Raw genomic sequence first — 23,102 nt, forward strand, 5'->3', positions numbered from 1 at the left:
AGTTACTGGAGACATTAGTGATGACATTTTGCTGCTGTCAGTGATCAGACAGCACATCATTGATCAGAGGCATTGATGAAATATTGGTGATCAGTTGTTAGGAATCAGATGTCCATAGTCACAGGCTCTGGTGATCAGACATGTCATTGATCGTGGAATATCAGTCAAGCTGTCTATCTCCAATGACCAACATTGTTAAAGATGCCCACATTCAATGATATCCGTGATCAAAGACATTGGTGATCAGATTTGTCAATGAACAGAACGTTGGTGAACAGATAGCTCAGAAACAAGTTGATCGGCACCCGGGAGGAAGTAGATGGGGGGGAGTGTCAGTCCTTGTTGGGTTCTGCAAGACCCCCAGTGGAGCCCTCAGGAAAAGGCTCAGCATGTGGACCAAAGGCTGCAGAAACCATGGCCTCCCTGAGCCTCTCCAGTATCCACCCAGCCAACAAGACCCCCAGGTGGTGATAATGAGAAAATTGAGATGGAAACAATTCAGAGGAGGGGTGTCAGGCTCTCAGACCCAGCAAGACAGGACCCCACCCCTGATTCCAGGAGCCTTCCCTCCAAATCACCAGGCGGTAGGAGCAGTTCGGTCTGACTGCTGATCTCTGCACCTGGGACTTGGCAGCCCCGGGAGCCCACAGGTCAGGCCAGAGGCATTCACAAAAAGTATTTTATTATTCTTAACAGTATTCACTTTAAAGGAATAGGAGGATAGCATACAATTTTTTACAGACAATATATAAATGTTGTACATAATTAACAATAACTTAGTTCACTAATCCAAAATAAAACAAGCCAAATAAAACATAAAAACAGAAAATACTGCCGATTCTTTTTCTTATGCGGATACTAGTACAAAATAAGTTACTTCCGCCTTTGGGTGCCCCCGCAGTGATGGCCTGCCCATATTGCACTTGGCCGACTACATCAGCACAATCCTCTTCCTGGGCCGGCCCTCGCACCCCCCACCGCATACAGAATCTAAGCTCCGACACAGATATGTACAGCTGTACCTTGGGAAGGATCCAGACAGCCACAGGAAAGCAGAGCAGAACCCAGGCATCTCCCGGGACCCCAGCAGGGTCGTGGCCTCTCCCTCAGTCCTGTTGCTGACCGACCCCCAACTCCTGCCTTCGCCACCTGCCAGACCAGCCCCGAAAGCCAAGAGCAGCAAAGGCCTCTCCCCTGGTCCCCAGCTCCCTATTCAAGGGCTGTGGGATCCAAGAACTTTCCAAAAATAAATGCAAAGCTACAGCCTTGGTTTGTAGGTTTTATTCCTTTCCATAGTAAGGGCTTCGTGGCAACGTACAATTGACTGGACCCAAAGAGTTTAAAAAATAAAACAACTAACTCATCAGCGAGTTAAGCTTAGGCAGGTTTTTTGTTTTTTTTTTTTTTAATTCTTTTCCTTTCATCTCAGAGTGGGAGGGGAGGGGGTTGAGGGCTTAGCAGAAAAAGGATGTATGTACAGGGGTCCACCTGGCAGAGGAGGCAAGCTGTGGCTCGGGCCGTTAATGGGCCGCAGGTCACACCAGCTTTGGCCTCAGAGCCAGGGGAGCGAGCTGGGAGACATTTCCCCTCTCAAGTAAATGTTGTTTCCTTCCTGTGACCCAGCCCTGGCCTGGGAATCCGCGCAGGACCGCCTGTGATTGTGTCTGCCCTCCAGACCCGGCCGCCAGGGCCCGCACCCTCTGGATTGGCTCAGGCCAGCCTGGGGTTCAGCCTTGCAGAGAGTGAAGCCGGAGGAGAAGGTGCAGGCTGAGAGCCCTCCAGACCCGGCTGGCAGGTGGGCCAAGTGGCACCTGGCGCCGAGGAAGACCCGGAGAACTCGGGCAGCTCAGACCTCCAATTCTCCCAGTCCTTGTTAGAAACAAGAGCAAAATAAATTATTTTTGCCTACTCCCTTTTCCTTCTAAAAACAAGTTCCTTCGTTTTTGTCCCCTGCCCCCTCCTTTTCTCTTCACAAGGTTGTCCTTTCTGCTCTCCAAACAATTGTTCGTGACAGAAACCCCACCTGGGCAGCAGCCGGGCCGGGGCCACCTCCTGGCCCGGGCGAGAGTCTTCACAGTGACTGCTGACGGCGGAGTGGAGTGTCCACAGGCAAGGCAGCGTGGGGCTCTGGCTGGGCGGGCAGGAGTGGCATCAGTCTTCAGGAAAGGGCGGGTGGCTAAGGGTTTGGTCCACCTGTCCTGGGAGCTCCCAGTCTCGCACTGCCGGCCACCCTCCTTGGCATCTGTCTGTCCATTCGTGTGGGGCTGTCCCTAGCCCATGGCGGTCACCATGCTGGATGGGTGGGGGTGGCCAAAGGAGAGGCTGGAGGAGGGGTGGATGGGTGTTGGGGTGGGCAAGATGTGTCCCGAATGGCTGAAGGGCGGGAGGTGGCCCACGGGCGCCATATGTCCGGCCAGGGCAGCTGCGCTGAAGGGGGAGGACTTCTCCTGCATACACTTGGAGAGCTCCTCGAAGCACTCAGCCCCCTTCTTGTTCTTCTTGGACTTGTTGGACATCTTCCGGTTCCGAGTCTGGATCCCCTCCTTCTTCATGGTGAGTGGCCTGTTCACCTGGGGGCAACCACAAAGCCATCAGGGGGCTGAGCTCCCTTCCCAGGGCAACATGCCTACCCCCAACTTCAGTGTGGGGCAAAGGCAGGTCTGGGCTGGGACCCCACTTCCACACGCCCACCACCCATGAAATCCCAGCACTGCCCTCCATCGACAAAACCAAAACCCACCCCCAGCCCAGACTTTTGTTTTAAACAGAGACCACTTCTCTAGACCTGCTGGGCCGTGCTGTGGGGGACAGACTTCAGCCAGCTTGCCCCTCAATGGGAAGCCAGCAGCTTCCCAAGCCAAGCCAAGCTCGAGATTGTGGCTGGGGCCTCTCCCTGGCAGCACAAAGAGCAGCGTCCCCGGGGAGGGGTGGGGCGGGCCGGGCGGGGCGACTCACATTGTGCAGCTTGTAGTAGAGGCCACAGGCGTTGCAGACTGGGTCCCCGTTGGCGTTTCGGCGCCATAAGGTGGTGGTTGTCGTCTGACAATTTGCACAACAGGTGCCCGCTCTCCTGGCAGCCGACTGGGAGGGGAGGGGCGGCGTCAGCAGGCTGGGCTCCCACGCCCCACCTCGACCTCCCCTCCCCCAGCCCAGGCCCCCACCAATTTAACCCAGGAGCATAAATCTCACAGGGGAATCAAAGCATCCTGGAGCCATGGAACTTTAGAATTTGAGACCTAAACAATCGCAGAACTTTAGAATAATGAACTCTCAAGCCTGATCTCGGGCTCAAGGGGCTGCAAGAGCTGGAAGGAAAAATGAGCCACCTCCCCCAACCGCCACATAACCTCAGTCTAGAGATGGGGAAACTGAGGCCCCAGAAGGGCTCTTTGGTTTAGAAGTCTGGCTTGGCCCCCTGAATCCCCTGGGTGTGGAGCTGCATTCTCACATGACTCCCCTCAAAATCCATAATCCTGGGCGTGTCAGCCTCCCTGAGGCCAGAACAGGGAGACCCGGCAGCTGCCCAGGATGGGGGTGTGGGGCACTCAGGGAGGCTAGAGCTGCGCTGTGCTGGTCGGTAGCCACTAGCCACAGGTGGCTATTTAAATTAAATTGAACCACAATTTAATAAAATTAGAAATTCAGTCCCTTCAACAATTGCACTAACCACATTTCAAGGGATCAATAGTCACAACATGGGCTAGAGGCGGCCACAGTGGGCTGTGTAGATCTCGAACATTCCCATCAATGCTGGTCTATCCGCCTAGTACCCCGTACCCCAAACCTCAAGGATTCGAACTGCCCCCAGCCCCTAGGGGGACACAGGGCGGAGGCGATCTGGAATGAGTGTCTGGTTTCGGGAGAAGGGGGCTGAAGCCCCCTAAGAGGAGAAGGGGAGTGAGTCTTGACCCAGGAAAGCAGACCCCCTTCTCCTGGGCCCTCCAGCGCCAGCCCCACAGGAACAGAACGAGTTCTCCAGCACTTCCCAGAGAACCACAGGCTGCAGGGGTGGGGGTGGGGGGCCGAGGCCAGCAGAAGCTGGAATGGCCCCAGGCTCGAGCCTGGTCACAGAGGGCCTGCCGGACTGCAGCCACGGGGGCAGGGAAGGGTGAGGGTGAGTAAGCAGCCCAAAGCTGGAATTCTGACTCAGGGGCCAACACCGTATCCTCTATCCCTACCCCCACCCGGGCCCTCACCCGGCCCTCGCTCCAGGAAAAAAAAAAGGGGGCCCCCGAAGCAGAGAGCGATTTAAGCCTCATAAATCACTTCGCCCTGAAAAAATATATTTATTATTCTTAGCATTTTACGCATTATTTGCAAAGTGGAGGGTATTAGAAATTTCAAAACAGCCCAGCGAGAGGCAGGACTGAGCCGAGGAGTGACTCTAAAAACTCGCGGAGGCCGGAAACAGATACACGGAGTTTCCTTATCTTCAGCCTGCAGATGTCCGGATAGGAAACTCCGGCAGGAGATCCGAAAGGGCATTTTTTTTAAATCACTCAAATGAAAATACACAGTATAGGTGACTCCATGGAAAAATAATAAAGGGCAGGTTTTTTTGGTGGTTGGTGTGAGTGTGTGTTTTATTTAAATAAGCAAGAGGGGATTGTGTGTTGGGAAGAGAGAGAACTGCCCGGAGCTACAAGGAAAATTACTTCATGGCCCTATTTTTAAAGAGAGCTTAACAGAGGCCAGGGACTGGGGTTGGGCCCTTGGACACTCAACTTTGGGGACCCCTGAGCGAGGTGGGGCGAGGGCACCTGGCAGGTTGCAGACAGGAAAATCTGACCTGAAAGAAGGGTGACCCCAACTGACATCCAACTGATTTTAAGGATATAAGAGGATTTCAAGTGGCGAAGCATCTGCATTTGAAGAGTTTTGTTGTTACTATTACTTTTTTAACTAACTGTCTGCTCCTGCCCAGGTTCGCGGACCCTGCTAATCGGCGACCACTGGGCAGCACCCTCCCGGCCGCCCGCGGGCCCGGCCCACCCAGCCCCGCTGCCTACCAGTCTCCGCTTGGGCTTGATCAGCGGCCGGTTCTGCCCGTTCATCTTGTGGTAGAGCCCGCAGGCGTTGCACAGGTAGTGGCCAGTGCCGTCTCGCCGCCAGAGAGGGGTGGCTGTGGCCCCACAGTTGACACACTCTCGGCCTTCTGAATGGGGACAGGGAGAGACATCGGCAAGGTCACGGTGGGGAGCCAGGGGCAGGCGAGAGGCTAACCAGTGCCAGGCGGGCGCTGATCAGCAGCGGTCCACCTCCGCCGGGCAGCCTCAGGGGGTGACTTTAGTTCCAGTCCGGGCAGGAAGAGGGACCCAGGGGGTCTCCCCCACAGGAGGGGGGTCCAGAGAACAGTTTAAGGCCAAATCTCTCTCTTTAAAATCCCCGTGAAGGAAGGGAAACGGGGCAGGAGGGAGCGAGCGGTGGGGCAAGGCCTCAGGGATTCTCCAGGAGACAAGGAAAAGGTATTGACAGCAAACTTCGCCGCCGGCTCGACCTGGCTGCCCGGGAGGACTCCAGCCCCCTGTCTAATCCCCCCCATTTTGTGTCTCTTCTTTCTCCCCCACTGCGTCTGCCACCTCCCGAATCTCCACTCCAGGATCTGTGCCCTCCGCTCCAGGATCTGTGCCCTCGGCCCCTACCCTGTCTTTCTGTCCTCGGTCCAGAGTAATTTCCTTATTTTTCCTCAACTTCCTCCCACCCGCTGAGGCCCTAGAATTCAGTCCTGGACTTGGACCGAACTTGTCTTTCTTTAAAATAAAATAAATAATAAGCCCTTTCGTTTTTAAGCTAAGTAGACTAAGTGACCTCGGCTTTGCCATTGTTGTGTTTTTGTTTTTGTTGTTGTTGTTATTGTTGTTAAAAGACCACCTGAAATTCAAATAAAATGTAAAATAAACGTGGGAGAAAGGACTAATTAAAGGCAAGCTAGCCGGACACGAAGAACAGGGCCCGAGCTGGGACCGAGGTAGGCGCAGTTGGGGGGGTGGGCAGCAGTCAAGCAGGGTACCTGCCTTAGCATTGAGCTATCCAGGAAAAATCTCCCCACTTAAACTAAATTGTCAATATATGGGCAAGAAAAGCTAATTCCTGGATTTAGGAGTGAAAGTTTTTAAAATCTCCCTCTTCCCCAGTTCAACCGGGTTGGGAAGGAGGAGCTGACAGCAGGAGCCCCACATGAGCCCGTTTCTGCCCTGTGGCCAGATTCCTGGACAAACCCAGTTTGGCCCAGCCACGCTCCTGCGGCAGAGAGGCAGAGGCACCCAGGCTCATTCCAGCCTTCGGGGAGGGGAGGGTACGCCTGGGGGCAGGGAGCGAACAGGTCCTGGGAATTTTGCTTTGGGGGAAATCCCCCAAGGAGATCAGGAGCCATCGAAATCCCAAGATTGGACGGATTGAGTTGGAGAACCAGATTCCTTAAAGGTTTGGAGCCTGTGGAGTGCACCCACAGCACGCACACAAACTCACAAACACACGTACACGCACGTACACACAGCCTTGTGGCTCTCACCTGCATATTGCATTCTCTCACACACTAAATCATGAGGCTGCTCAAATTCGCACTTAAGCTTCAGGGAGGGGAAGGGGGAGTTCCCATTCTGGGCTCTGGTCTGGCAGTGACCAACCTTGGAGGGGAGGGTGAGGAGTGGGGAAGCGAAATGAACTTTTGGGGCCACCAGGGACCCTTAAGAAAAGGGCAAAAGTTTTATGCTCCCCTCTTCCTCATTCCGGGGTCTCAAACATCTGTTGGGGCCTTTGAGAACGGGACATCACCCATCCCCAGATTTGGGAGACTGCCACTGCCCCCCTCCCACATCACAGCCTGCCTCCCACTCCCCAAAAGCACAAGCTTCCCCAGCTCCACTGGGTCCCAGCACCTGCCTTTACCTGAGCAGGAGCGTGCCTTGCTGCGCTGCTTAGGGGTGAAGCTGGAGGCTGGGCCACCCAGGAAGCCTCCCGGGTGGAAGAGTCCGCTGCTGTAGTCGTGCGCAGCGGCTGGCACATAGGAGGGGTAGGTGGGGATGGGGTGGTGTGTGGCAGGCTGGGTGCTCATGGCAGCCAGGCCTGGGCGCAGGGGACTGCCACTTTCCATCTTCATGCTCTCGGTCAGTGACACTTGGTACTTGACGCCGTCCTTGTCCTCTCCCCGGGCCGCACTCCCCCCTGCAGAAGAGGAGGCTGGGGAGGCAGCCCCCGTGGTGCTGGGGTCAGGAGACACTTCCTTGGGTGGCGTGGGTGGGAAGCCGAAGAGATGGGAGCCAGAGTGGGCTGCAGTGGGAGTGAGGGAGGCCACAGAGCTCCCGCTGCCTCCCCCGCTCCCACTGCCGGCTCCTGGGTACACGGAGAGGGGGCCTCCAGGGCCTCCAGCAGCTGAGGGGTGCAGCGGTGTCTTGGAGAAGGGGCTCACGGTCCAGGGGTTGTGGTGGTGTGCTGCAGCCGCCGAGAGGGCTGCTTTACCCCCGTCCAGCCAGGGCAATCCCGGGCTGTGCAACAAGTGTGGGCGGCACATCTGGCCTCCGGTCAGGCGGGCTGCAGGAGGAGGCAGAGGGGTCAGGGTGCACAGGGGCTGGGTCGAGCCAGATACACAGGACCACAACTCACAAAAGGACCAGCAGTAGACCCCTCCCCAAAGAAAACCAGAAACATAACACCCCCACCGGCAATAATCAGGAATGCCAGTCCGGAGCTGAAGGACAAGTGGCACAGAAGGAACCCCACCGGACAGGGCCTAGAGGAAACCCCTACAGGCCTGCAAAATGGGCCGAAACCCAACGGGGCCCAGACTCGCCTCCCAAAGGCCACTGCCCCCACCTTTCCAGCCCCGATTTCTCAGCTGCTCCGATTCCTGCGGATCTCACATCCGGGAAGCAGGCAGCTGGGGGCCTCCTCCCCTCCCGCGCCTGGCGCGCGGCGCCTGGGCTCCCAGTCACCGCGGGCCCCGAGCTCACCGTGCGCGGGGCCGTAGGAGACCCGCGCCCGCGCGTGGGCCGGGTTGGCGTAGTAGGGATTGCCCTGCGAGTCCAGGTGGTTGAAGAAAACATCCACCTCGTCGGGAGGCAGTAGCTGCGCGGGCTCCATGTAGTTATGAGCCAGGCCCGGATGGTGCGAGTCGGGGTGCTGCGCATTCAGCACGGCGGGGTGCGCCATCCAGCGCGGCTGCTCCGGCGCCACCTCCATTGCCCGCGGAGGGTCGAGATCTGGGCGGAGGAGGCGGAGGTGTCCCTGCGCGACGGAAGGGGGCGTGAAGGGCGCAGCCATGGCCCGACACCCCCAAAGCCCCGCCACGCGGCGTCCCGCGCGCCGCTGCGCCCCAGCCGAGCTCAGCCGCGGACCAGTCCCGGGTGGGAGGAAAGCTCAAAGCTCAAAACGAAAGGAAGGCGAAGAAGAGAGTTCAGCCACGCGCATTCACATGGTGACCCAGGTCCCAAAGCCACACAGTCGTGCACACAGGGTCATACACGAAGAGGAGCCCTGACACCAATTACCCCAACAAAAGCACACAGAGTCGCACTTTAGTCAGACGCTCACACTGAACCCCCACCTTCCTAGTACATATCAACATAAACACAGACTAAAAGTTGGAGACAGGCGCCCAGGCACCCACTGGAGCACATGATCCTAGCGACACGCACAAACCTATACTTGGCGCCGGATATACATACTGACCTCGGCCCCCCCCCCCCCCAACAGGCACACGCAGCCCCACCGCCTGAGAGCCAGTCCCCTCTGCGCACTCCCAGGCGGCACAATCCGGACCTCTCACCAAGGCACACCAAAGCAGTCACCCGCAACCTGGCCTCAGCCTTGGGCCCCGCAGAGACCTCTCAGAGCCTGGCACGCCCCAGGCCCCCGCCAGCTCTCGCACCCCAAACTTACACACGCAGCGCTGCGGAGAGGCGGGGCGCGGCCTCAGAATGGGGGCAGCACCGACGGGAGCCCCGGGGGTGGCGGGCTCAGGGACGGCACGTCAGGCGGCTGGCGGGGCTCACGGGGTAGGAGCGGGGGACAGCGCGCGTCTCGGCCTCAGGCCCGCCGGGCTCCGGCCCCTCTGCATCCTCCGGCCGCCCTGGCGCCAGCTCGCGACTCCTGCACAGACATGAAGCGGGGGCCGCGCACGCCTAAGAAGCCCGCGCCAGCCAATCAGCGCCGCGCGCCGCCCAGCCTCCGCCCCCCATTGGTTGCGCCCGCAACTCCCGGGCCGCTGGACTCCGGGACTGACCCGCCGGCCGGCCCCCCTCCGCCAGCGGGCCCCCTCCCAGTGCCCTCTCGGCGGCCCCTGCTGCCAACGCGCCCCGGACCCTCACCCCGCGGGCTGACTGCTGTGCCCCCTCTTGCGGACACTCCCGGATCCCCATAACCTCTGGGGCCTCCTCCCAGTAACTAACCTCCAACTGGGGCCTCCTCCTCCGGAGCCCCGGCCGCGCACCCTCTGGGGGTCTGGGTGTCCTCTCCCCGGGACCCTGGCTCTTCCATTCTCTCGAACCCCACCTCCTTTACCACTGAACGTTGCCAGCCGACTGCGGCTACTACCCAGACCGTTCCCTCCCCCAACTCGGGCGCTGGCTGGGCGGGGGGTTGGGAGGCCAGCTGCGGGACAGCAGGAGCGGTGAGGGGCAGGAACTACGCGGGTTCAGGGGGCACCTGGGCCTCGGACAAGAGGCCGCTTAGGACTGAGCTTGACCGGGTGGAGGTGGCCTGGCTGGCGGCTCCAGAGAGGGGGAGGGGGCGTCCCCTTCCCGGGCGTGGCCTTCGCAGACCAACGGGTCGAACTGCCTGGGGCGAGGCCGTGGAGACCCGGACTGGCGCCGGCGCCGGCTCGTAGGAGACGCCTCCGGGCAGGAGGAGGCATTTTTTTCCTCCCGGGGGTCCCTAAGGCCGCCCCTGTGGAAAGGGGGGCGGTGGTCAGAGAACTCTGTCCCCTCAGTCACCTGGAACTGCGCTCCACACACCTCCAATCCGGAGATCCAGCTCTGTGGGTCGGGCGGGCCCGGAGCACGAATCCCCTTGCTCTCTCCCATTGTACAGACGGAGGAGACCGAGGCTCGAAGGGAGTCTATGGCCGAGGAGGGGGGTCGGGAACAAAGAAATTTGGGGGGACTGAGACAGGTGCGGGGTAACGGGGAGTAGTCGACGTTCTCCAGCCCCTCTCCCCTCGCTGGGTCCACGTCTCTCGGGGTAGAAACCCAGAGGAATCCCAGGTGGGTCCGGGGCAGGAGGGAAGGCAGGGGTCCGGGCCACCCCCGGGCGAGTGGGGGGAGGGGCGGCGGGATTGACAGTCGGTAATTGGGTAACTGGAGGCGGCTTCTCCGGCCCGGCGGCCCCGCCACCGCGACGCCGGGCCCCTGACGTCACCCGATTCGCCAGGAAATGAACTTTTTAATAATCCGAGGAGGGAGGAAAGCCCTCGGTCCCCTCGGCTTGGGGGGCGCCAGGCCAGGCCCAGCTCCGCGGGCGCGCCCCCGTCACCCTCTCCCAGGCCAGCTCTGGGCAGCGCCAAGGGGGCGCGGGCCCCTGCCAGGGGCCTCCTCCTACCTCTTCGTCTGGCTGTCCGTTCGCCTGTCCGAGGCCCTGGCGCAGGTAAAGGTGCGGGGCCGGGGACGCAGAGCCCCATCCGGCTGGGAACCGGCACGACGCGGGCCCTTGGGGACCCGCCTGCCCTGGCCGCCCGCTGCGCCTCCTGCTCCGCTCCACTCTGGGGCGCGCGGGGCCCGGGCCTCTCGGAACTCCGCTCAGCGGGAGAGGAGGCCGGCGTCCGCCGGGTAAAGAGCGCGGGGTCGGCAGTGAGAGCGCGAGGGCCGGGCAGGTGAGAGGCCTCCGTGCCTCCCGGTTCGCGCTCCCCGCAACGCGCGCCGTCTGGCCCGGACCCGGTGTCTCTCCGTCTGTCTGTCTCTCCTCCCTTCCTTTAGCTTACGATTCTTCATCAACTCGTAAAATGCAATCGCCGCGAAGCCTCGAGTCTGTTTGGGTCCGCGGAGCCAACCGGCAGCTTCTCAAAGACACCGCGGCCGCGGGAACAATCCCCCGCGTCCGGCAAGGCTGCCTCGCTGGACTCCAACTCCGTGACCCAGCGCGGGAAGCCGCCGGAGCCAAGCGGAAGCTTCCCGTGGGGCCGAGATCGGCGCCACGGCTCGCGGGGAGGTAGCCGCTTCGAGCCCTTGAGAAAGCAGGTAATTCGCCTTTTTCCCCCAAAGACGCGGTCCAAATTATCCCTCGTCCTGGGTGGGTCTGCAGTTTCGTCACTGCGAGCTCGCTTCAAGCTTCTCCAAGGCAGCCTGCAGCCCCGCTGTGGCAGCGTCCTGGCCGCCGCATCCGCGGAGGTGACCAGCCCGGCCGGGGCCCCTGCCCGAACGGCAGCCCTGCGCCGCCGGCCGGCCCGGCGCAGAACGGATTCAATTACCCCGCTCGGCGGCTCAGAAAATCGCCGCGCAGAGGAGCTTAGCAGGGCGGTTAAGCAACGCTTGAGCAGGGACCTCGGGAGACTCGCACCAGCCTCCCTTCCCGAAATCCGGGCCTAGAGAAAAAAAGGGAAAGGGGAGCCCTGCCAGGTCTCTCGAGGCCCTGGGGTTGCCTTCCTCGAAAAGGCAGGCAGGCAGGCAGCCGGCCTGGCCGAGGCCTCCACTTTGATCGGAGCTCCTGCGTTGGACCCGGGACTGCTGCGCTCTCCCGCAGCAAGAGCCTCCTGGGAGAGAAAAGCGGGGCGCCAGGCAGCAGGGCGCCCAGCTGGCCCATAAAGCCCCCTCCCCTCGTGAGTGTTCGTGTATGCCAGACAGACCGACGGACGGTAGCCAGGCGGCTTGCCCACTAGGAAGCACAGATCCTCCTATCACTTCCGTCCAAACACACGTCCAGGGAGGGTGAGGGCAGCCCCCAGGATCGGCTGGGGCTATTGGGGGGCCGTTCTTGGGCCTGAGGAGAGCAGATTTATTTCAGTTTACGGCCTCAGACGTTGGGGTCTCCAGAACATCTCCGGAGGGATGCGTTCCCTTTTTCATTTTTTTATTCGTTCCCAAGGGTTGTTGCAAATGTGGGTTGCTGCCTTTTGATCGCACTAAGAAGTGGTCACTTTCCTTACATGGGAACGAGATTTCACAAAGGACTGGGGAAGGGCAGCGGCAAAACTGAATTTCCTAAATGGCATTTTTCAAGTGACCCAAGATTCTCCAGCCGAGCCTGGGTCGGTGCTGCCGGGGTGCTTGCGCCCAGGAGCTGGGGGTGCCGGGATCCGACGCCCAGTTCTAGAGGGCCTCACCCACCTGGGGGGGGTCTCACTGCCCAGCTCCCTTGTCCCACTAACCCTCCTGCAGCGCCCTTTGTTTGACCTTTGCTCATTGGAGGCCACCCCTCTGGGACCGTAAGTTTGCTCTCTCTTTGTAACCTAATTCTTCTCGCCTTTTCCTATGGGCATCTAATTGGCCGGCTGGGGTTGGGGGGGCGGGTGTCAAAGAAATCTGTTTGTTTAGGGGTTGCCTTAATTGGCAACCCAGGGGGCTCCTAGCCTCATATTGGCAATGCGCCTTGAGGGGTATTGAGGAGGAAGTGGGGGCTGCTTTAGCCGGAGGGGTTCAGAAGTCTCTTCTAGGGCGAGGCCTCAGAACTGCCGCGGCGCCACCATCCCCCCAGAGCGGTTCCCCAATGTGGGCACCAGGGCTCCAACAGCCTCTCCTGCTCTCTGGGGTTCACTGTCAGCCCTCTGGATCTAAAGGCTCCCTCTCCTCTGGCCTCCGCGCTGGCTTTCCCACCTCATTAGTCTTCTGGGCCTTTTTGAATTGTAAAGACAGGGGCCCAACGGCCTAGATGCCTCAGCGCCCTGGACCGAGGCGCCTCGGAGATCCTGTATCTCCTGACCAGGTTCTAGCCCCCAGGGGCCCTGCTGAGACCTGCAGACAATCGGCCGCGTTTCTCCCTCCTCCACGAACAACCCCGGTTTACTCAGAGCGCCCAGCGGCCCGGCGGCATGACAACTGGTAAATCCGTTTCGTTAGATGCAATTTGTTTGCAATTTGTCAACTCGGCGGGGAAACCCTCTCCAGACGCCTGGGCTGCACTGACCCTACCTGCTTCTCAAATCTTGCCTACTCATAAACGAATCCCAGTGCCAGGTGCCTGCGTAGACTCGGACCTCACCGCCAGATGTTCTGATCCCGGGAGACGCGGCTTTTTCCAAAACAACGAATTTCCTTCCATGTTTTCCGGGAAAGGGGCGGCCGCCACACCCGGGGGCCCTGAACGCCGGAACTTTCCCCTCGTAGTTGGGGCAATCTAGAGTTCAAGCCTGGCCGCCGCCGAAAGATTCTAAATGCCCCGCGTCCGGACAGACCGAGACCGCCGTCTACGCCTCCCGGCGGCAGATCCCCGAGTCCGCGGCGGCCCCATTCTTATTGAAATCCCACTAAACCGATTCCAGCTCCAGCTTGGGGCAGGGGGGAGACTTCCAGACCCGACGCTCTCCCCCACACGCACCCCAGCCACACAGGATAAAGGGCCGCGGGGCTTGGCGCGCCAGGGCGCACGCAGGAGCGAGCCGGGTTAAGCCGCGCAAAGCCGGCGCACGGGACCAGCCGGCAGGTGCAGCCGCCACTCGGCGGCCCCGCTCGGGTACATCCGCCGCCGCGGCCTGGAGGTGGGGGGCGGCCGAGACAAAGACCCCCGCTCCCGGGCCGGGAGGGGGGGCGCTGTGCGAGGCTCTCTGAATAACCCGGGCTCGCGGCCTATGGCTTCGTCCGAGAAATGGGGCGGCGGGAGGCCCGAGGCCGGCCTGCTGTCCCCAGCGCCCCAAATACTTCCTCAGACTTAGGCCCCTAGGACCTGGGGTTCTAGACGCTGGGAGGGCCGGGGCGAGCCCCGAAGGCCACATGTCAGGAGCCACGGGGCCAGCAGACCGTGCGATTAGAGTGCCGGCTGGGCCGAGCCTAGGAGCTGGAAGGGCCCTGGCCGGGCAGAGAGGGGGGAACTTACCGAGCGAGGTGCGGCGGGCGGCGCCCCCGGGCGGACGCGGCCAGAGCCGAGCGGGGCTCACAGTGCGGCGGGTGGCCAGGCGGGCCCCCAGGACCCCGGGGCGAGCTAGCAGCAGGGCCCGGGCGGTGCGCCGAGCGGCCGCATGGTGCGCGGCAGGCCGCTTTTTGTTCGCCTGGTGGTGGATGGGGGCCGGTTGGGGTGGGGACGACGGCAGCCAAGAGATAGAGACTTGGTGGCACTGGCCTCACTACCTCCTCACGCCCGCTGTCTCTCTCTCCCCCGCGGCCGCAGCGGCCGCTGCTTTTTATTTCGACAGCACTTTGAGGGGGCGGGAGCGCCACAGGGGGGCAGGAGGATGCCCGGGGCTCTGTGCCCCGTCTCCCTGGTCCTGCAACCAGGCGGCGGGCCGAGGGCCGGCAGGCACTCAGGGCGCACACACTCCGAACCAGGCGCACATATGCGCACCCCTGCTCTCGGGGATGCTCTCTCAGAAAGCTGGGGACGTTTCTCTTCCAAGACTCCTCGGGGACTCTGAAGAGCCATGGGCGCACACGCACGTACACAGATGTCTGCTCCTCCTTCTCTAACCCACTTCCAGTAGTGCTCACACGGACACGCACACATCTGTGCACACGCGTTAGCACCCACAGCTGTGGCTGCGTGGACATCATCATACAGGAGATCTGGGTCACACCGATAAGCACACGTGCAGACGCTCAAATATAGCTTGACACTCTGGCACACACACAACTCTGTCATTTCCAGGCTGACTTTCTAAGTGTAGACACATCCCCTCTGTCTTCCCCACCTATACTCCCCCTCAATTCCCCAACTCCGGAGCATTTTAGGAGTGGAGTTTGAGGCATCTCCCTGACGCATCCTTAAAGAACCCTTGCACTGGAGGCGGCCAGAGGGGGAACAGAGGGCTTGTCTTTGAAAGGCTGGGTGGGGGAGGAGTTGGGGTGTGGGTCTTCACCTCAAGAAAGCACCTAGGTTTGTGAGCTGGGAGAGTCTAGTCCCTGAACTTCCAACGTCCTTTCCATGAAATTCAACCCAGCAATGGGGCCGCCCTGAGTTCCATTCCAGCTGCCCAGGGAGAGTGAAAGTGGCCTGGATCTTGGGCCCAAAGAAAAGGTGCTTTGCCTTAGAAGGACCGGAAAGTCGGTGGTCCAGGGAAAACTAGTGCGTGCTCACGTATACCCCGGAGGGGGGTTGTCTTCGGCCCCCTATCTCTGTGGGCGCTTGCTGGCTGTGGGTCTTTCTTTGAAGGTGGTGGCAACTGTGTTGCATGTGTATGTGCTCTGTGCAATAAGCAAGGGTGTTGGTGTGCGTGCACTGTCCCGGGTGCCCATGTGTGTCTATGTGCATTTGTGAGCACAAAGTCTGCAAAACTGAGTATATTAGTATGCCGATTGCTTCTTGTGGGTCCTTGAGACTTTGTGTATTGCAAATCTGTGTATTATGGGTCCCTGAGAGTTTTGTGGGGTCCCTGAGAGTGTGTGTACTGTGTGTGGCTATTTCAGAGAGTGATGCCATGAGTGCATGCAGGAGAATGTATCTGTGGAACTGGATGTGTGTCCCTGTGGCTGCATATCTGGGAGATGACTGTGTCCATGAATCACGTGATGGGAAGTAGGTACTTCCAAGAGTTTGTCTATAAATTGGTGTGTGTCCCTGTGTGGGTTGTTAGCAGTGTGTGTCTGGGTATTCTGTGTCTATGAATTGGGGTGTGTGGGCAGGTGTGTGTGCGTGTCTGTTTTTAACAGCATAGGTATGGGTGTGTATCATTGTATCTTTGAACTGATGATGGTAGGAGGGAGAGTGTATCCAAGTATGTCTGCGTATCTGTGTATAGCTCTATGATGTGTGTTGGGAGGGTGTTTGTGCCTGTGTATCTGGGATGTGGGCATCTGTGAGTATGAATATATCTTTGAACTATGTGTGTTTCTCTACCCAGTGTTACCCTGTGTCTGTGGTCTATGGAGGAGTGTGTCCCTAGGTGACACACAGTATGTGTGTCTTCCCAGATTGTCTGCTAGCCAGTGGAGCTCCAGGGTGCCATTTGCGAGGGCACTTTCTGTCTGTCTGTGGGAGGGGGAGATGAGCTGATAAGGCTTATCTGCCAAGGCCAGCGCCATGCTGAATAACTGCCCTAATGAGGTGGGCTCTCGGGGACCACCCGCTCCCAAGGTCCCCGGACTCATTGGGGAAGGGCATGGGCGAGCCAGTCCTGGGGCACAGGAGCAAACCCCATGAACCCAGGGGGGCCTGAGTGTCTTCACAGCCTTGTCTAGTTCTGTCTCGTTTCCTCAGAGGAGGATTCCAGGTCTTACACCCCCCACCCCACCTGCCATCTCCCTGCTGGGTTGGGCCGGCTGGAGCTGGCTGGAGCCTCCCTGGCTCTGGTCTGTGGTCAGGAACACAGCCTTGAGAGGGCAGGAGACATGAGGCCTGGAGATGTGGGGCTCTCTGGGATGGGAGTGGATTGAGACATAGAGGCCTAGTCATAGAAAGATCCAGACAAGCAGGGAGGGGGGACGAGATAGAGAGCCCCAAGGACAGATTTTAAAAAGTGACAGTGATAGAGAGACAGAGACACTGGTGGGGAGTGGAGGGGTGGGCTGGGGACACTCAGGGATGGACAGAAACAAACAATTAAAAAGTGGCCAGAGAAAGGGTCAGAGAGATGGGAACAAAAGCATTGAAAGTGTTAACCAGAGAGAGACAGGGACAGAGAGATAAGAGACAGATACAGAGAGGAGAGAGAAAGTGAAGCAAGACAAAAAGAGAGAGATGGGAAGAGAGAAGAGAACCCAGAGAGCTGTGGAGAGGGGAAGAGGGAGAGAGCAGAAAGGGCCCCAGAGAGAACGAGGCAAAAGTGGGGACACGAAAGATGGGCTGGGCGGGATGGACAGACCGAGAGAGAGACAGCCACGGGCTCGGCACTGCCGAGCGCCAAGGAGAGCGCGGGAGACCAAGCGCCAGGCCTCGGGGAAGGCAGGGCGTAAGCGCAGAGCCTGCGGGCCGGGCGGGGCACCGAGGCGCGGGGGGCGGTGGCGGGCAGGGGGGTCCGCGTGGGGCTGCGCCGCTGTCCGGGGTAATTTTTCATCTCGGCCGGCTAATCTTTGTTCCCGGCGAAGATAATGAATAGCCAATCGTTATCTGCCCGGCTCCCGGAGGCTGCCCGAGAATGGGGTTGTACAGGGCTGGGAATTGTTTCCAAAGTGCCGCGGAATAAATGGTGTTCCTTATCTCTGCCTTCCAGATTATCGGAGCCCTTTCAGAGCGCGCACAACAAATGCGCCCGCCATCGAATGCATCATTTACCACCGCAGATCCGCGCGCTGATGGGCAGGCAGATAGCCGTCCGCGGGGGGCATACCGGGCGCCCAGTGCCCGAGCCGCCTGCCTCCCGGGGGCACCCGAGTGTAAGCCCCCCGGGTGTGCCCGGCGTGTCTGGATGGACATGCGAGTGTGCCCGTGGATGGTCACTGAACAAGCAAAGGTGTTGGTGCGCATGCGGGTATGTCACACAAGTGTGCTACAAGGAAGTGCACTCGTGCAAGCCCATGAACACACGCGTGGTGGGCGTGTGTGCTGTGAGTGCCTGGAGATGGCTGAGATGAGGCTGTTTGAGGGTGCACAGAGGAAGGGGTGTTGCACGCGAGTGTGTGGGCATGCATGTCACTCAGTGTGGGTAGACACGTGTGCAAAGGTGTGGGTGTGCAAGTCTGTGTGTACCAGTGTGATGGATGAGCGTATTGTGAGTGCCTCAGTGTATCTGCCCTCGACGAGGCTGTTCAGGAGTGCACTTAGGGGCTGGTGTCCCCGCCACTAGGGTGGGTGTATATGTGCATATTCAGGCATGGGTGTGTTACTCTGCTGAGTGGTGTGTGCCTGGGGGTGTCCCACCTACTTAGTGTTTTGGGGGCATGCATGCTTGTAAGCATGTGCATCCATGCATTCCTGGGAATGCCAGGATTGAATGTGCCGTTGTCAGTGTTCACCCTAGGGTGTGCCTTGGGTTGTGCAAGGATCCGCGTGAGGGTGGTTGTGTCCTTGTGTATCTGTTTGCCCGGGTGTGCCTGGGTGCGCTGCAAGAGCGGCAAGGGGAAGGGCAGTGGTCGGGGTCTGTCCGGGGCCGCATGTGGACGCTCAGGACCGGACACACGAGCAAGGCCCCCTCCAGCTTGGGAAAGAGACAGAAGAGAGAGAAGGGGGTGTGCGGGTCTGATAGACGCCACAGTAGAAGGAGTGGGATGTGCTGTGTAACACGAGTGCTTGTGACAGAAAACGGAGTGTGCGGGTGTGTAAGGGGGAGAGGTCTTCGGAAGAGTTTGGGAACACCCAGGGGTCCCAACCCTCCTCAGGGGGCACGCCCTGCCAGGGGCCCAGAGTCTCCTGGTTCTGGACCTGGGGTAAGAAAGACCGGAGCCCCAACGCCTGAGGTCCCCGCACAGTGAGTGACACGCGCCGCCGACAAAGGCTGTATTTTTCCAGGCTTGCGCCCCGCCTGCGCGCGCGCGATGGTCCCCATGGCGACGCAGATAGTGCTGCAGCCATTTTCCCTATCTCCCCAAAGTCTATTATACGGCGGGATTAGCTCATCTCCAGGCAGGTCAAACCCAAAGTCACACAACCTACGGCGCGGGCCCCGCCCCCCGCCCGGCCGCCCCTCCCTCCCCTGCCTGGGTCGGGTCTCGGCCCGAGACCCCCGAGCCGCTGCCCATGCGCAGGCGCAGAGCGCCACCTGGCGGCCGCGGGCATCCCGAGTGGGTCTCTGAGAGCCGGCAGCCTGAACCTGAACGGCCCAAGCAGAAGAGGTGGGGCAGGGGTCGCTTCCTCCAGGAGGTGGGCTCTCCCGAAGCAGGGCTTTGTTTTGTCACTGCTGTGTCCTCAGGGCCAGGTTGGCACACAGTAGATGCTCGTAGGTGTTTGTTGAAAGGACGGATGAATGGGCAGGAAATTACAGACACGGGCAAACTGTCAAAGGCCAGGCAGCTAAGTGGGCACCAAGAAATCACTTCTTAGAAATGTGTCCACTAAATTTAGAATAAAAGCTAAACTCCTTTGGCACCTATGTAACATCCCTTGTTGACCAGTCAGACCCGGTTCCCCCTTTCTTGCTCCAGCCACAGTGGCTTTCTTTCTGTTCTTTGAACAGGCCAGCACGTTCCCACCCCAGGGCCTGTGTGTCTGCTGTTCCCGCTGCCCAGAGTGTGTTTCACCTCTGCTCAGATGTCATTCCTCAGAGAGCAAAGTCTCTCCTCTGCCAGCGTTTCTCAGTCCATGCTATAGACTTCTTTTATAGTACTTAGCACAATGTAAACTCATCTTGTCTCTATTTGCTTGTTGCCAGCTCTCCTCCCCAGAATGCTAGGTTCCCTGGGGTAGGGGTCTGTCCAGTTCCGGACAGCAGCCCAGCGGCTAGAACCATGTCTGACAGTTGGTTGGCATCAGTCAAAACTTTGGGAATGAGTGGATGAGAACAAGAGGAGGCCAGAAGAGCAAGTGAGTGAGGCTGTGTGCCTTCATCATTATCATTTCTCTTTATTGCTGTTCCAGTCCTCTTCCTCCCTGTGTTGCTTACCCTGGCCCTGGGGTGCCTGGCTTCACCAACCTGCCCCAACCGGCAAGTCCAGAGGGGCCTGGGATTGAGGGAGAGAGCGCCGTGAAGGCCCCTCCACAGCATGCACCTGCCGTGCCTGTGAGGGCAGATAACAGTTCTCACCTTGTGTTCTCGGGGAGCCATGGCCTCTCTGGGGAGGCCTGGGCCACCAGGCGAGACTTCATTCATAATACGAGATAATTATACCAAAGCTGTCAGGAGGCAGCAATGATTAATTGCTGTGTGTGGGCAGGGACAGCAAGGTGTGGAGAACCTAGAGAAGGCCACAGCCCGACTGGGCTTCCAGGGAGGAGCTTGGCCTGCCCTGGCTCTGCCCTGGGAGAGGCTAATCAGGCACCAGGCCAAGCCTCACCCGCCCAGGTGGGCTTGGGACAAACTTAGAGGGTCGTGCTCAGGGGCTCCGATAATTAGTTCCCTGTGTCCTCAGAAATGCCCAATTCCCTCCTGAAAGAGGAGGTGTGGGGTAGCTCAGGCTCTCAGGTCAGGACTCTCCCTCAACACACCCACACATAGCCCTCCCGGCTGGGCGGCCTTAAGCAAGTCACCTGCCTACTCTGAGCCTCAGGTCTGCCTCTGATAACCTCCCTCCAGGGAGGTTGTGAGAATGTCTCATGAACATTTATTTCAAAAGAGTTTTGTAACCCAGGCTTTGAAAAGTGGCAGCCTAAATCCCAGGGGCCCGTGTGATGACTAATTGTTGCCAACGTTGTGAAGGGGGGTTTCCACATAAAGAGCCCCATTTCCAGGTTCTCTTGAAAAATTGGGAGATTGGCTTCCCTGGGCCTACTTTCCCGCATGGTAGTGTAAGTCTGGAGTTCTGTCTTGCCAGCCCCTGTAGACAGGCATGTGCACCCACTTCAAGCCCCCGGGTTGGCGTGTGTCCCTCATGGCAGTGTTGGGTGCTGTGGCTGTGTTCTGTAGGCCTTCCTTCTCTGTATCCTTTGCTGTAGCCTTTCCAAAATCTTTCTCCCTCCGGATACCGTAAACCACTTTGTAATTAACCAGTTAACTAATGGATCAAATCAGCACTTTTACATAATGTGCTAGGCCACCCTGTTTGGAACCATGGGCACACAGTATTGAATAAAACGGCTATGCTGCTAATCAGACGCGACTCACCGCACAGATTAATACAGCCTCACAAATTGGGATAGGAACTCTGAGGGGAAAAGAATATATGTTCACAAATATTGAATCCAAGCTTATTTGCAGACACCTGGTCTGGGCCAGGCTCTACGCTGAGAGGTCGGGGACACAGAATGAAACCAGATATGGTCGCTGTGTGCAAGAACCTCGCGGGGTGGTGGAAACACGGGCATATCACAAGATTCTGTTCATTCAGCCTGTTTGGAAGAACAGGGTGTTTGTTGGAGGAGAGGCACTTACCCTAGTCTGGGAGCATAATATATAAAGAGTGCATGCATATCAATAAGAAAAAATACAATAGAAAAAAATGGGCAAAGGGTGTGAACAGAAAATTCATAGAAAAGGAAATAGAAAGAGCTCTTAAAGAAAACATACTCAGTCTCACTCAGAGAAGTGAAATTTTACAACGCATTGGGATATTTGGGATGAGAGGCATGTCCTAAAATTAGATTGTGGTGATGATTGTAACTCCATAAATTTACTAAAACTCACTGAAATGTCCACTTAAAACAAATAAACTTTATGATATGTGAATTATACCACAATAAAACTGTTTAAAAATAAATAAATTTAAAAACACCTTGAGATACCACTTGATACCTATCAGTATTAGCAAATATCTAAACGTTTGATTCTATACTGTGTTCCTAAAGGAACACGTATGTCACTGGGGGACAGGCTGGTAAGGACTGTCGACTGATGCACTCTCGGGGTGGAGTGGGCAATGTGACTCTATCGAATTTACAAACACGTTTCTGCTTTGAGCCAAGAATTCCATTTATAGGACTTTATCTGATTGGTGTGCTCTTCCACTTGTGAAATTTATAAGGGAATTCACTGCAGCTTTGTACATTTGGCAAACAACTGGAAACAAAAGATGCTCATCCCGAAGGGACTGTTGAAAGTATTGTCATACAGCCAGACGGCAGATGTGGTGCTGCTGTCACATAAACACACACACCAAAAAGAAAGAAAAGCCAAGAAAGAGAGAAGAAAGTAAAAGGCAGCTCTTTATGTACAGATATCGAATGACCCCAGGATAGAGTTAGTGGAAAACGAAAGGTGCAGAGGAGTAAGTGTGACATGCTACCATTTGATTAAAAATGGAGATAAGAGGAGAAGTCAGGGGCCACCCCGTGGCCGAGTGGTTAAGTTCGCACACTCCGCTGCGGCGGCCCAGGGTTTTCACCAGTTCGGATCCTGGGCGCGGACATGGCATCGCTCGTCGGGCCATGCTGAGGCGGCGTCCCACATGCCACAACTAGAAGGACCCACAACTAAAAATATACAACTATGTACTGGGGGGGCTTTGGGGAGAAGGAAAAATAAAATCTTACCAAACAAAAGAGAGAGAGAAGATAGATACATGGTTGCTTACATATTTATAGAATTTCTCTGGATGGAAAACAAAAGAAAAAAGGGTTGGCACCTACAAAAGGGGCTAGGTTTGGGTGGCTGGGAATAGGGATCTGAGAAAGACTTTACTGTGTAAGGTTTGATTACTGTTAAAATTACATAGATAGATGATAGAGCTTGAGATAGAGATAGATATCTACACACATATACACACGTATATATTCATATATATCTTATACAGTAAATAAAGATTAAAAAGCAAAACAAAAAATTTTTTTGATTGAAAAATAAAGATGGAGAAGAACAGAAGTTTGCCAAGAAGAAAAGTCGGGGAGAAAATTCCCGTCGCTGGCTAGAACATAGGGAAACAGGAATTCTCCTGCCTTATTGGCTGGAACATAAATTGGTACAAGCCTCTTTGCAGAGCAATTTGGTTGTATCTTGTCAAATTGAAGATAGAAATGCCACATGACCTGGCAATTTGTCTTCTAAGCATGTGAGACACCCTCACACATAAGCAAAAGAGATGTAGGCAAGGATATTCATGGGGCACTATTTATAAAAGAAAAAAATTAAAAAAAGAAACTTTGGATGCCAGCTAATGACCCATCTCAAGGGTATTGGGTAAACGAATAGTGGGACATTCTTTGGGTGGAATGCCATGCACGGTTACATCGCATGGATAGATATAAGGCACATAATGTTCCAGTCAAAGAAAGAACTGACAGAATTTTAAACATGAAACAGCACTGTATATTGTTTATGGAAATGAAGCATAGGAAGTAAAAGTATAGAAACATAAATGGGATTAAATCTTCTGAAAGATTGAGAAATAAGATCTGGAAAAGAACAAGCCATGCCATGTTCTTGGATGAAAAACTTAATACCATAAAAATGTCAGTTCTCCCATATTTTCTCTATAAATTTAATATAATTCAAATTAGAATCCCAACAGAGGGATTTGTTTTTAAAGACTGGATAAAATGACCTCAAAGATTGTGAGGCAGAATAAATG

The 23,102-nt window shown here is 57.2% G+C and overlaps 2 protein-coding genes across 5 annotated transcripts; one reads left to right on the top strand and one right to left on the bottom strand.

Moving 5' to 3' along the window:
• Positions 1-665: 665 nt before the first annotated feature.
• GATA2 (GATA binding protein 2) lies at positions 666-10,049 on the bottom strand. 3 transcript variants are annotated; one of them, XM_046637913.1, is made up of 7 exons: positions 9,951-10,049; positions 8,878-9,087; positions 7,950-8,223; positions 6,889-7,530; positions 5,010-5,155; positions 2,956-3,081; positions 666-2,570 (listed from the first exon to the last, which is right to left on the bottom strand). In XM_046637913.1, exons 3-7 carry the CDS (start codon positions 8,176-8,178, stop codon positions 2,271-2,273), a joined length of 1,443 nt encoding a protein of 480 aa, XP_046493869.1. In that variant the 5' UTR covers positions 8,179-8,223; positions 8,878-9,087; positions 9,951-10,049; the 3' UTR covers positions 666-2,270. The 3 variants fall into 3 exon arrangements, with proteins under 3 accessions (XP_046493869.1, XP_046493878.1, XP_046493887.1); XM_046637922.1 differs by lacking the exon at positions 9,951-10,049 and adding an exon at positions 9,930-9,946; XM_046637931.1 differs by lacking the exon at positions 9,951-10,049 and adding an exon at positions 9,387-9,526.
• Positions 10,050-21,335, top strand: LOC124225325 (uncharacterized). 2 transcript variants are annotated; one of them, XM_046637949.1, is made up of 4 exons: positions 10,050-10,578; positions 10,908-11,168; positions 17,222-17,479; positions 19,121-21,335. In XM_046637949.1, the coding sequence occupies exons 1-4, from the start codon at positions 10,369-10,371 to the stop codon at positions 19,265-19,267; spliced, it is 876 nt and encodes a 291-aa protein (XP_046493905.1). In that variant the 5' UTR covers positions 10,050-10,368; the 3' UTR covers positions 19,268-21,335. The 2 variants fall into 2 exon arrangements, with proteins under 2 accessions (XP_046493905.1, XP_046493899.1); XM_046637943.1 differs by having other exon boundaries at positions 17,222-21,335.
• The last annotated feature ends 1,767 nt before the right edge of the window (positions 21,336-23,102 follow it).

Source organism: Equus quagga, chromosome 1 (assembly GCF_021613505.1).
Source record: "Equus quagga isolate Etosha38 chromosome 1, UCLA_HA_Equagga_1.0, whole genome shotgun sequence".
Classification (NCBI taxonomy): Eukaryota; Metazoa; Chordata; class Mammalia; order Perissodactyla; family Equidae; genus Equus; species Equus quagga.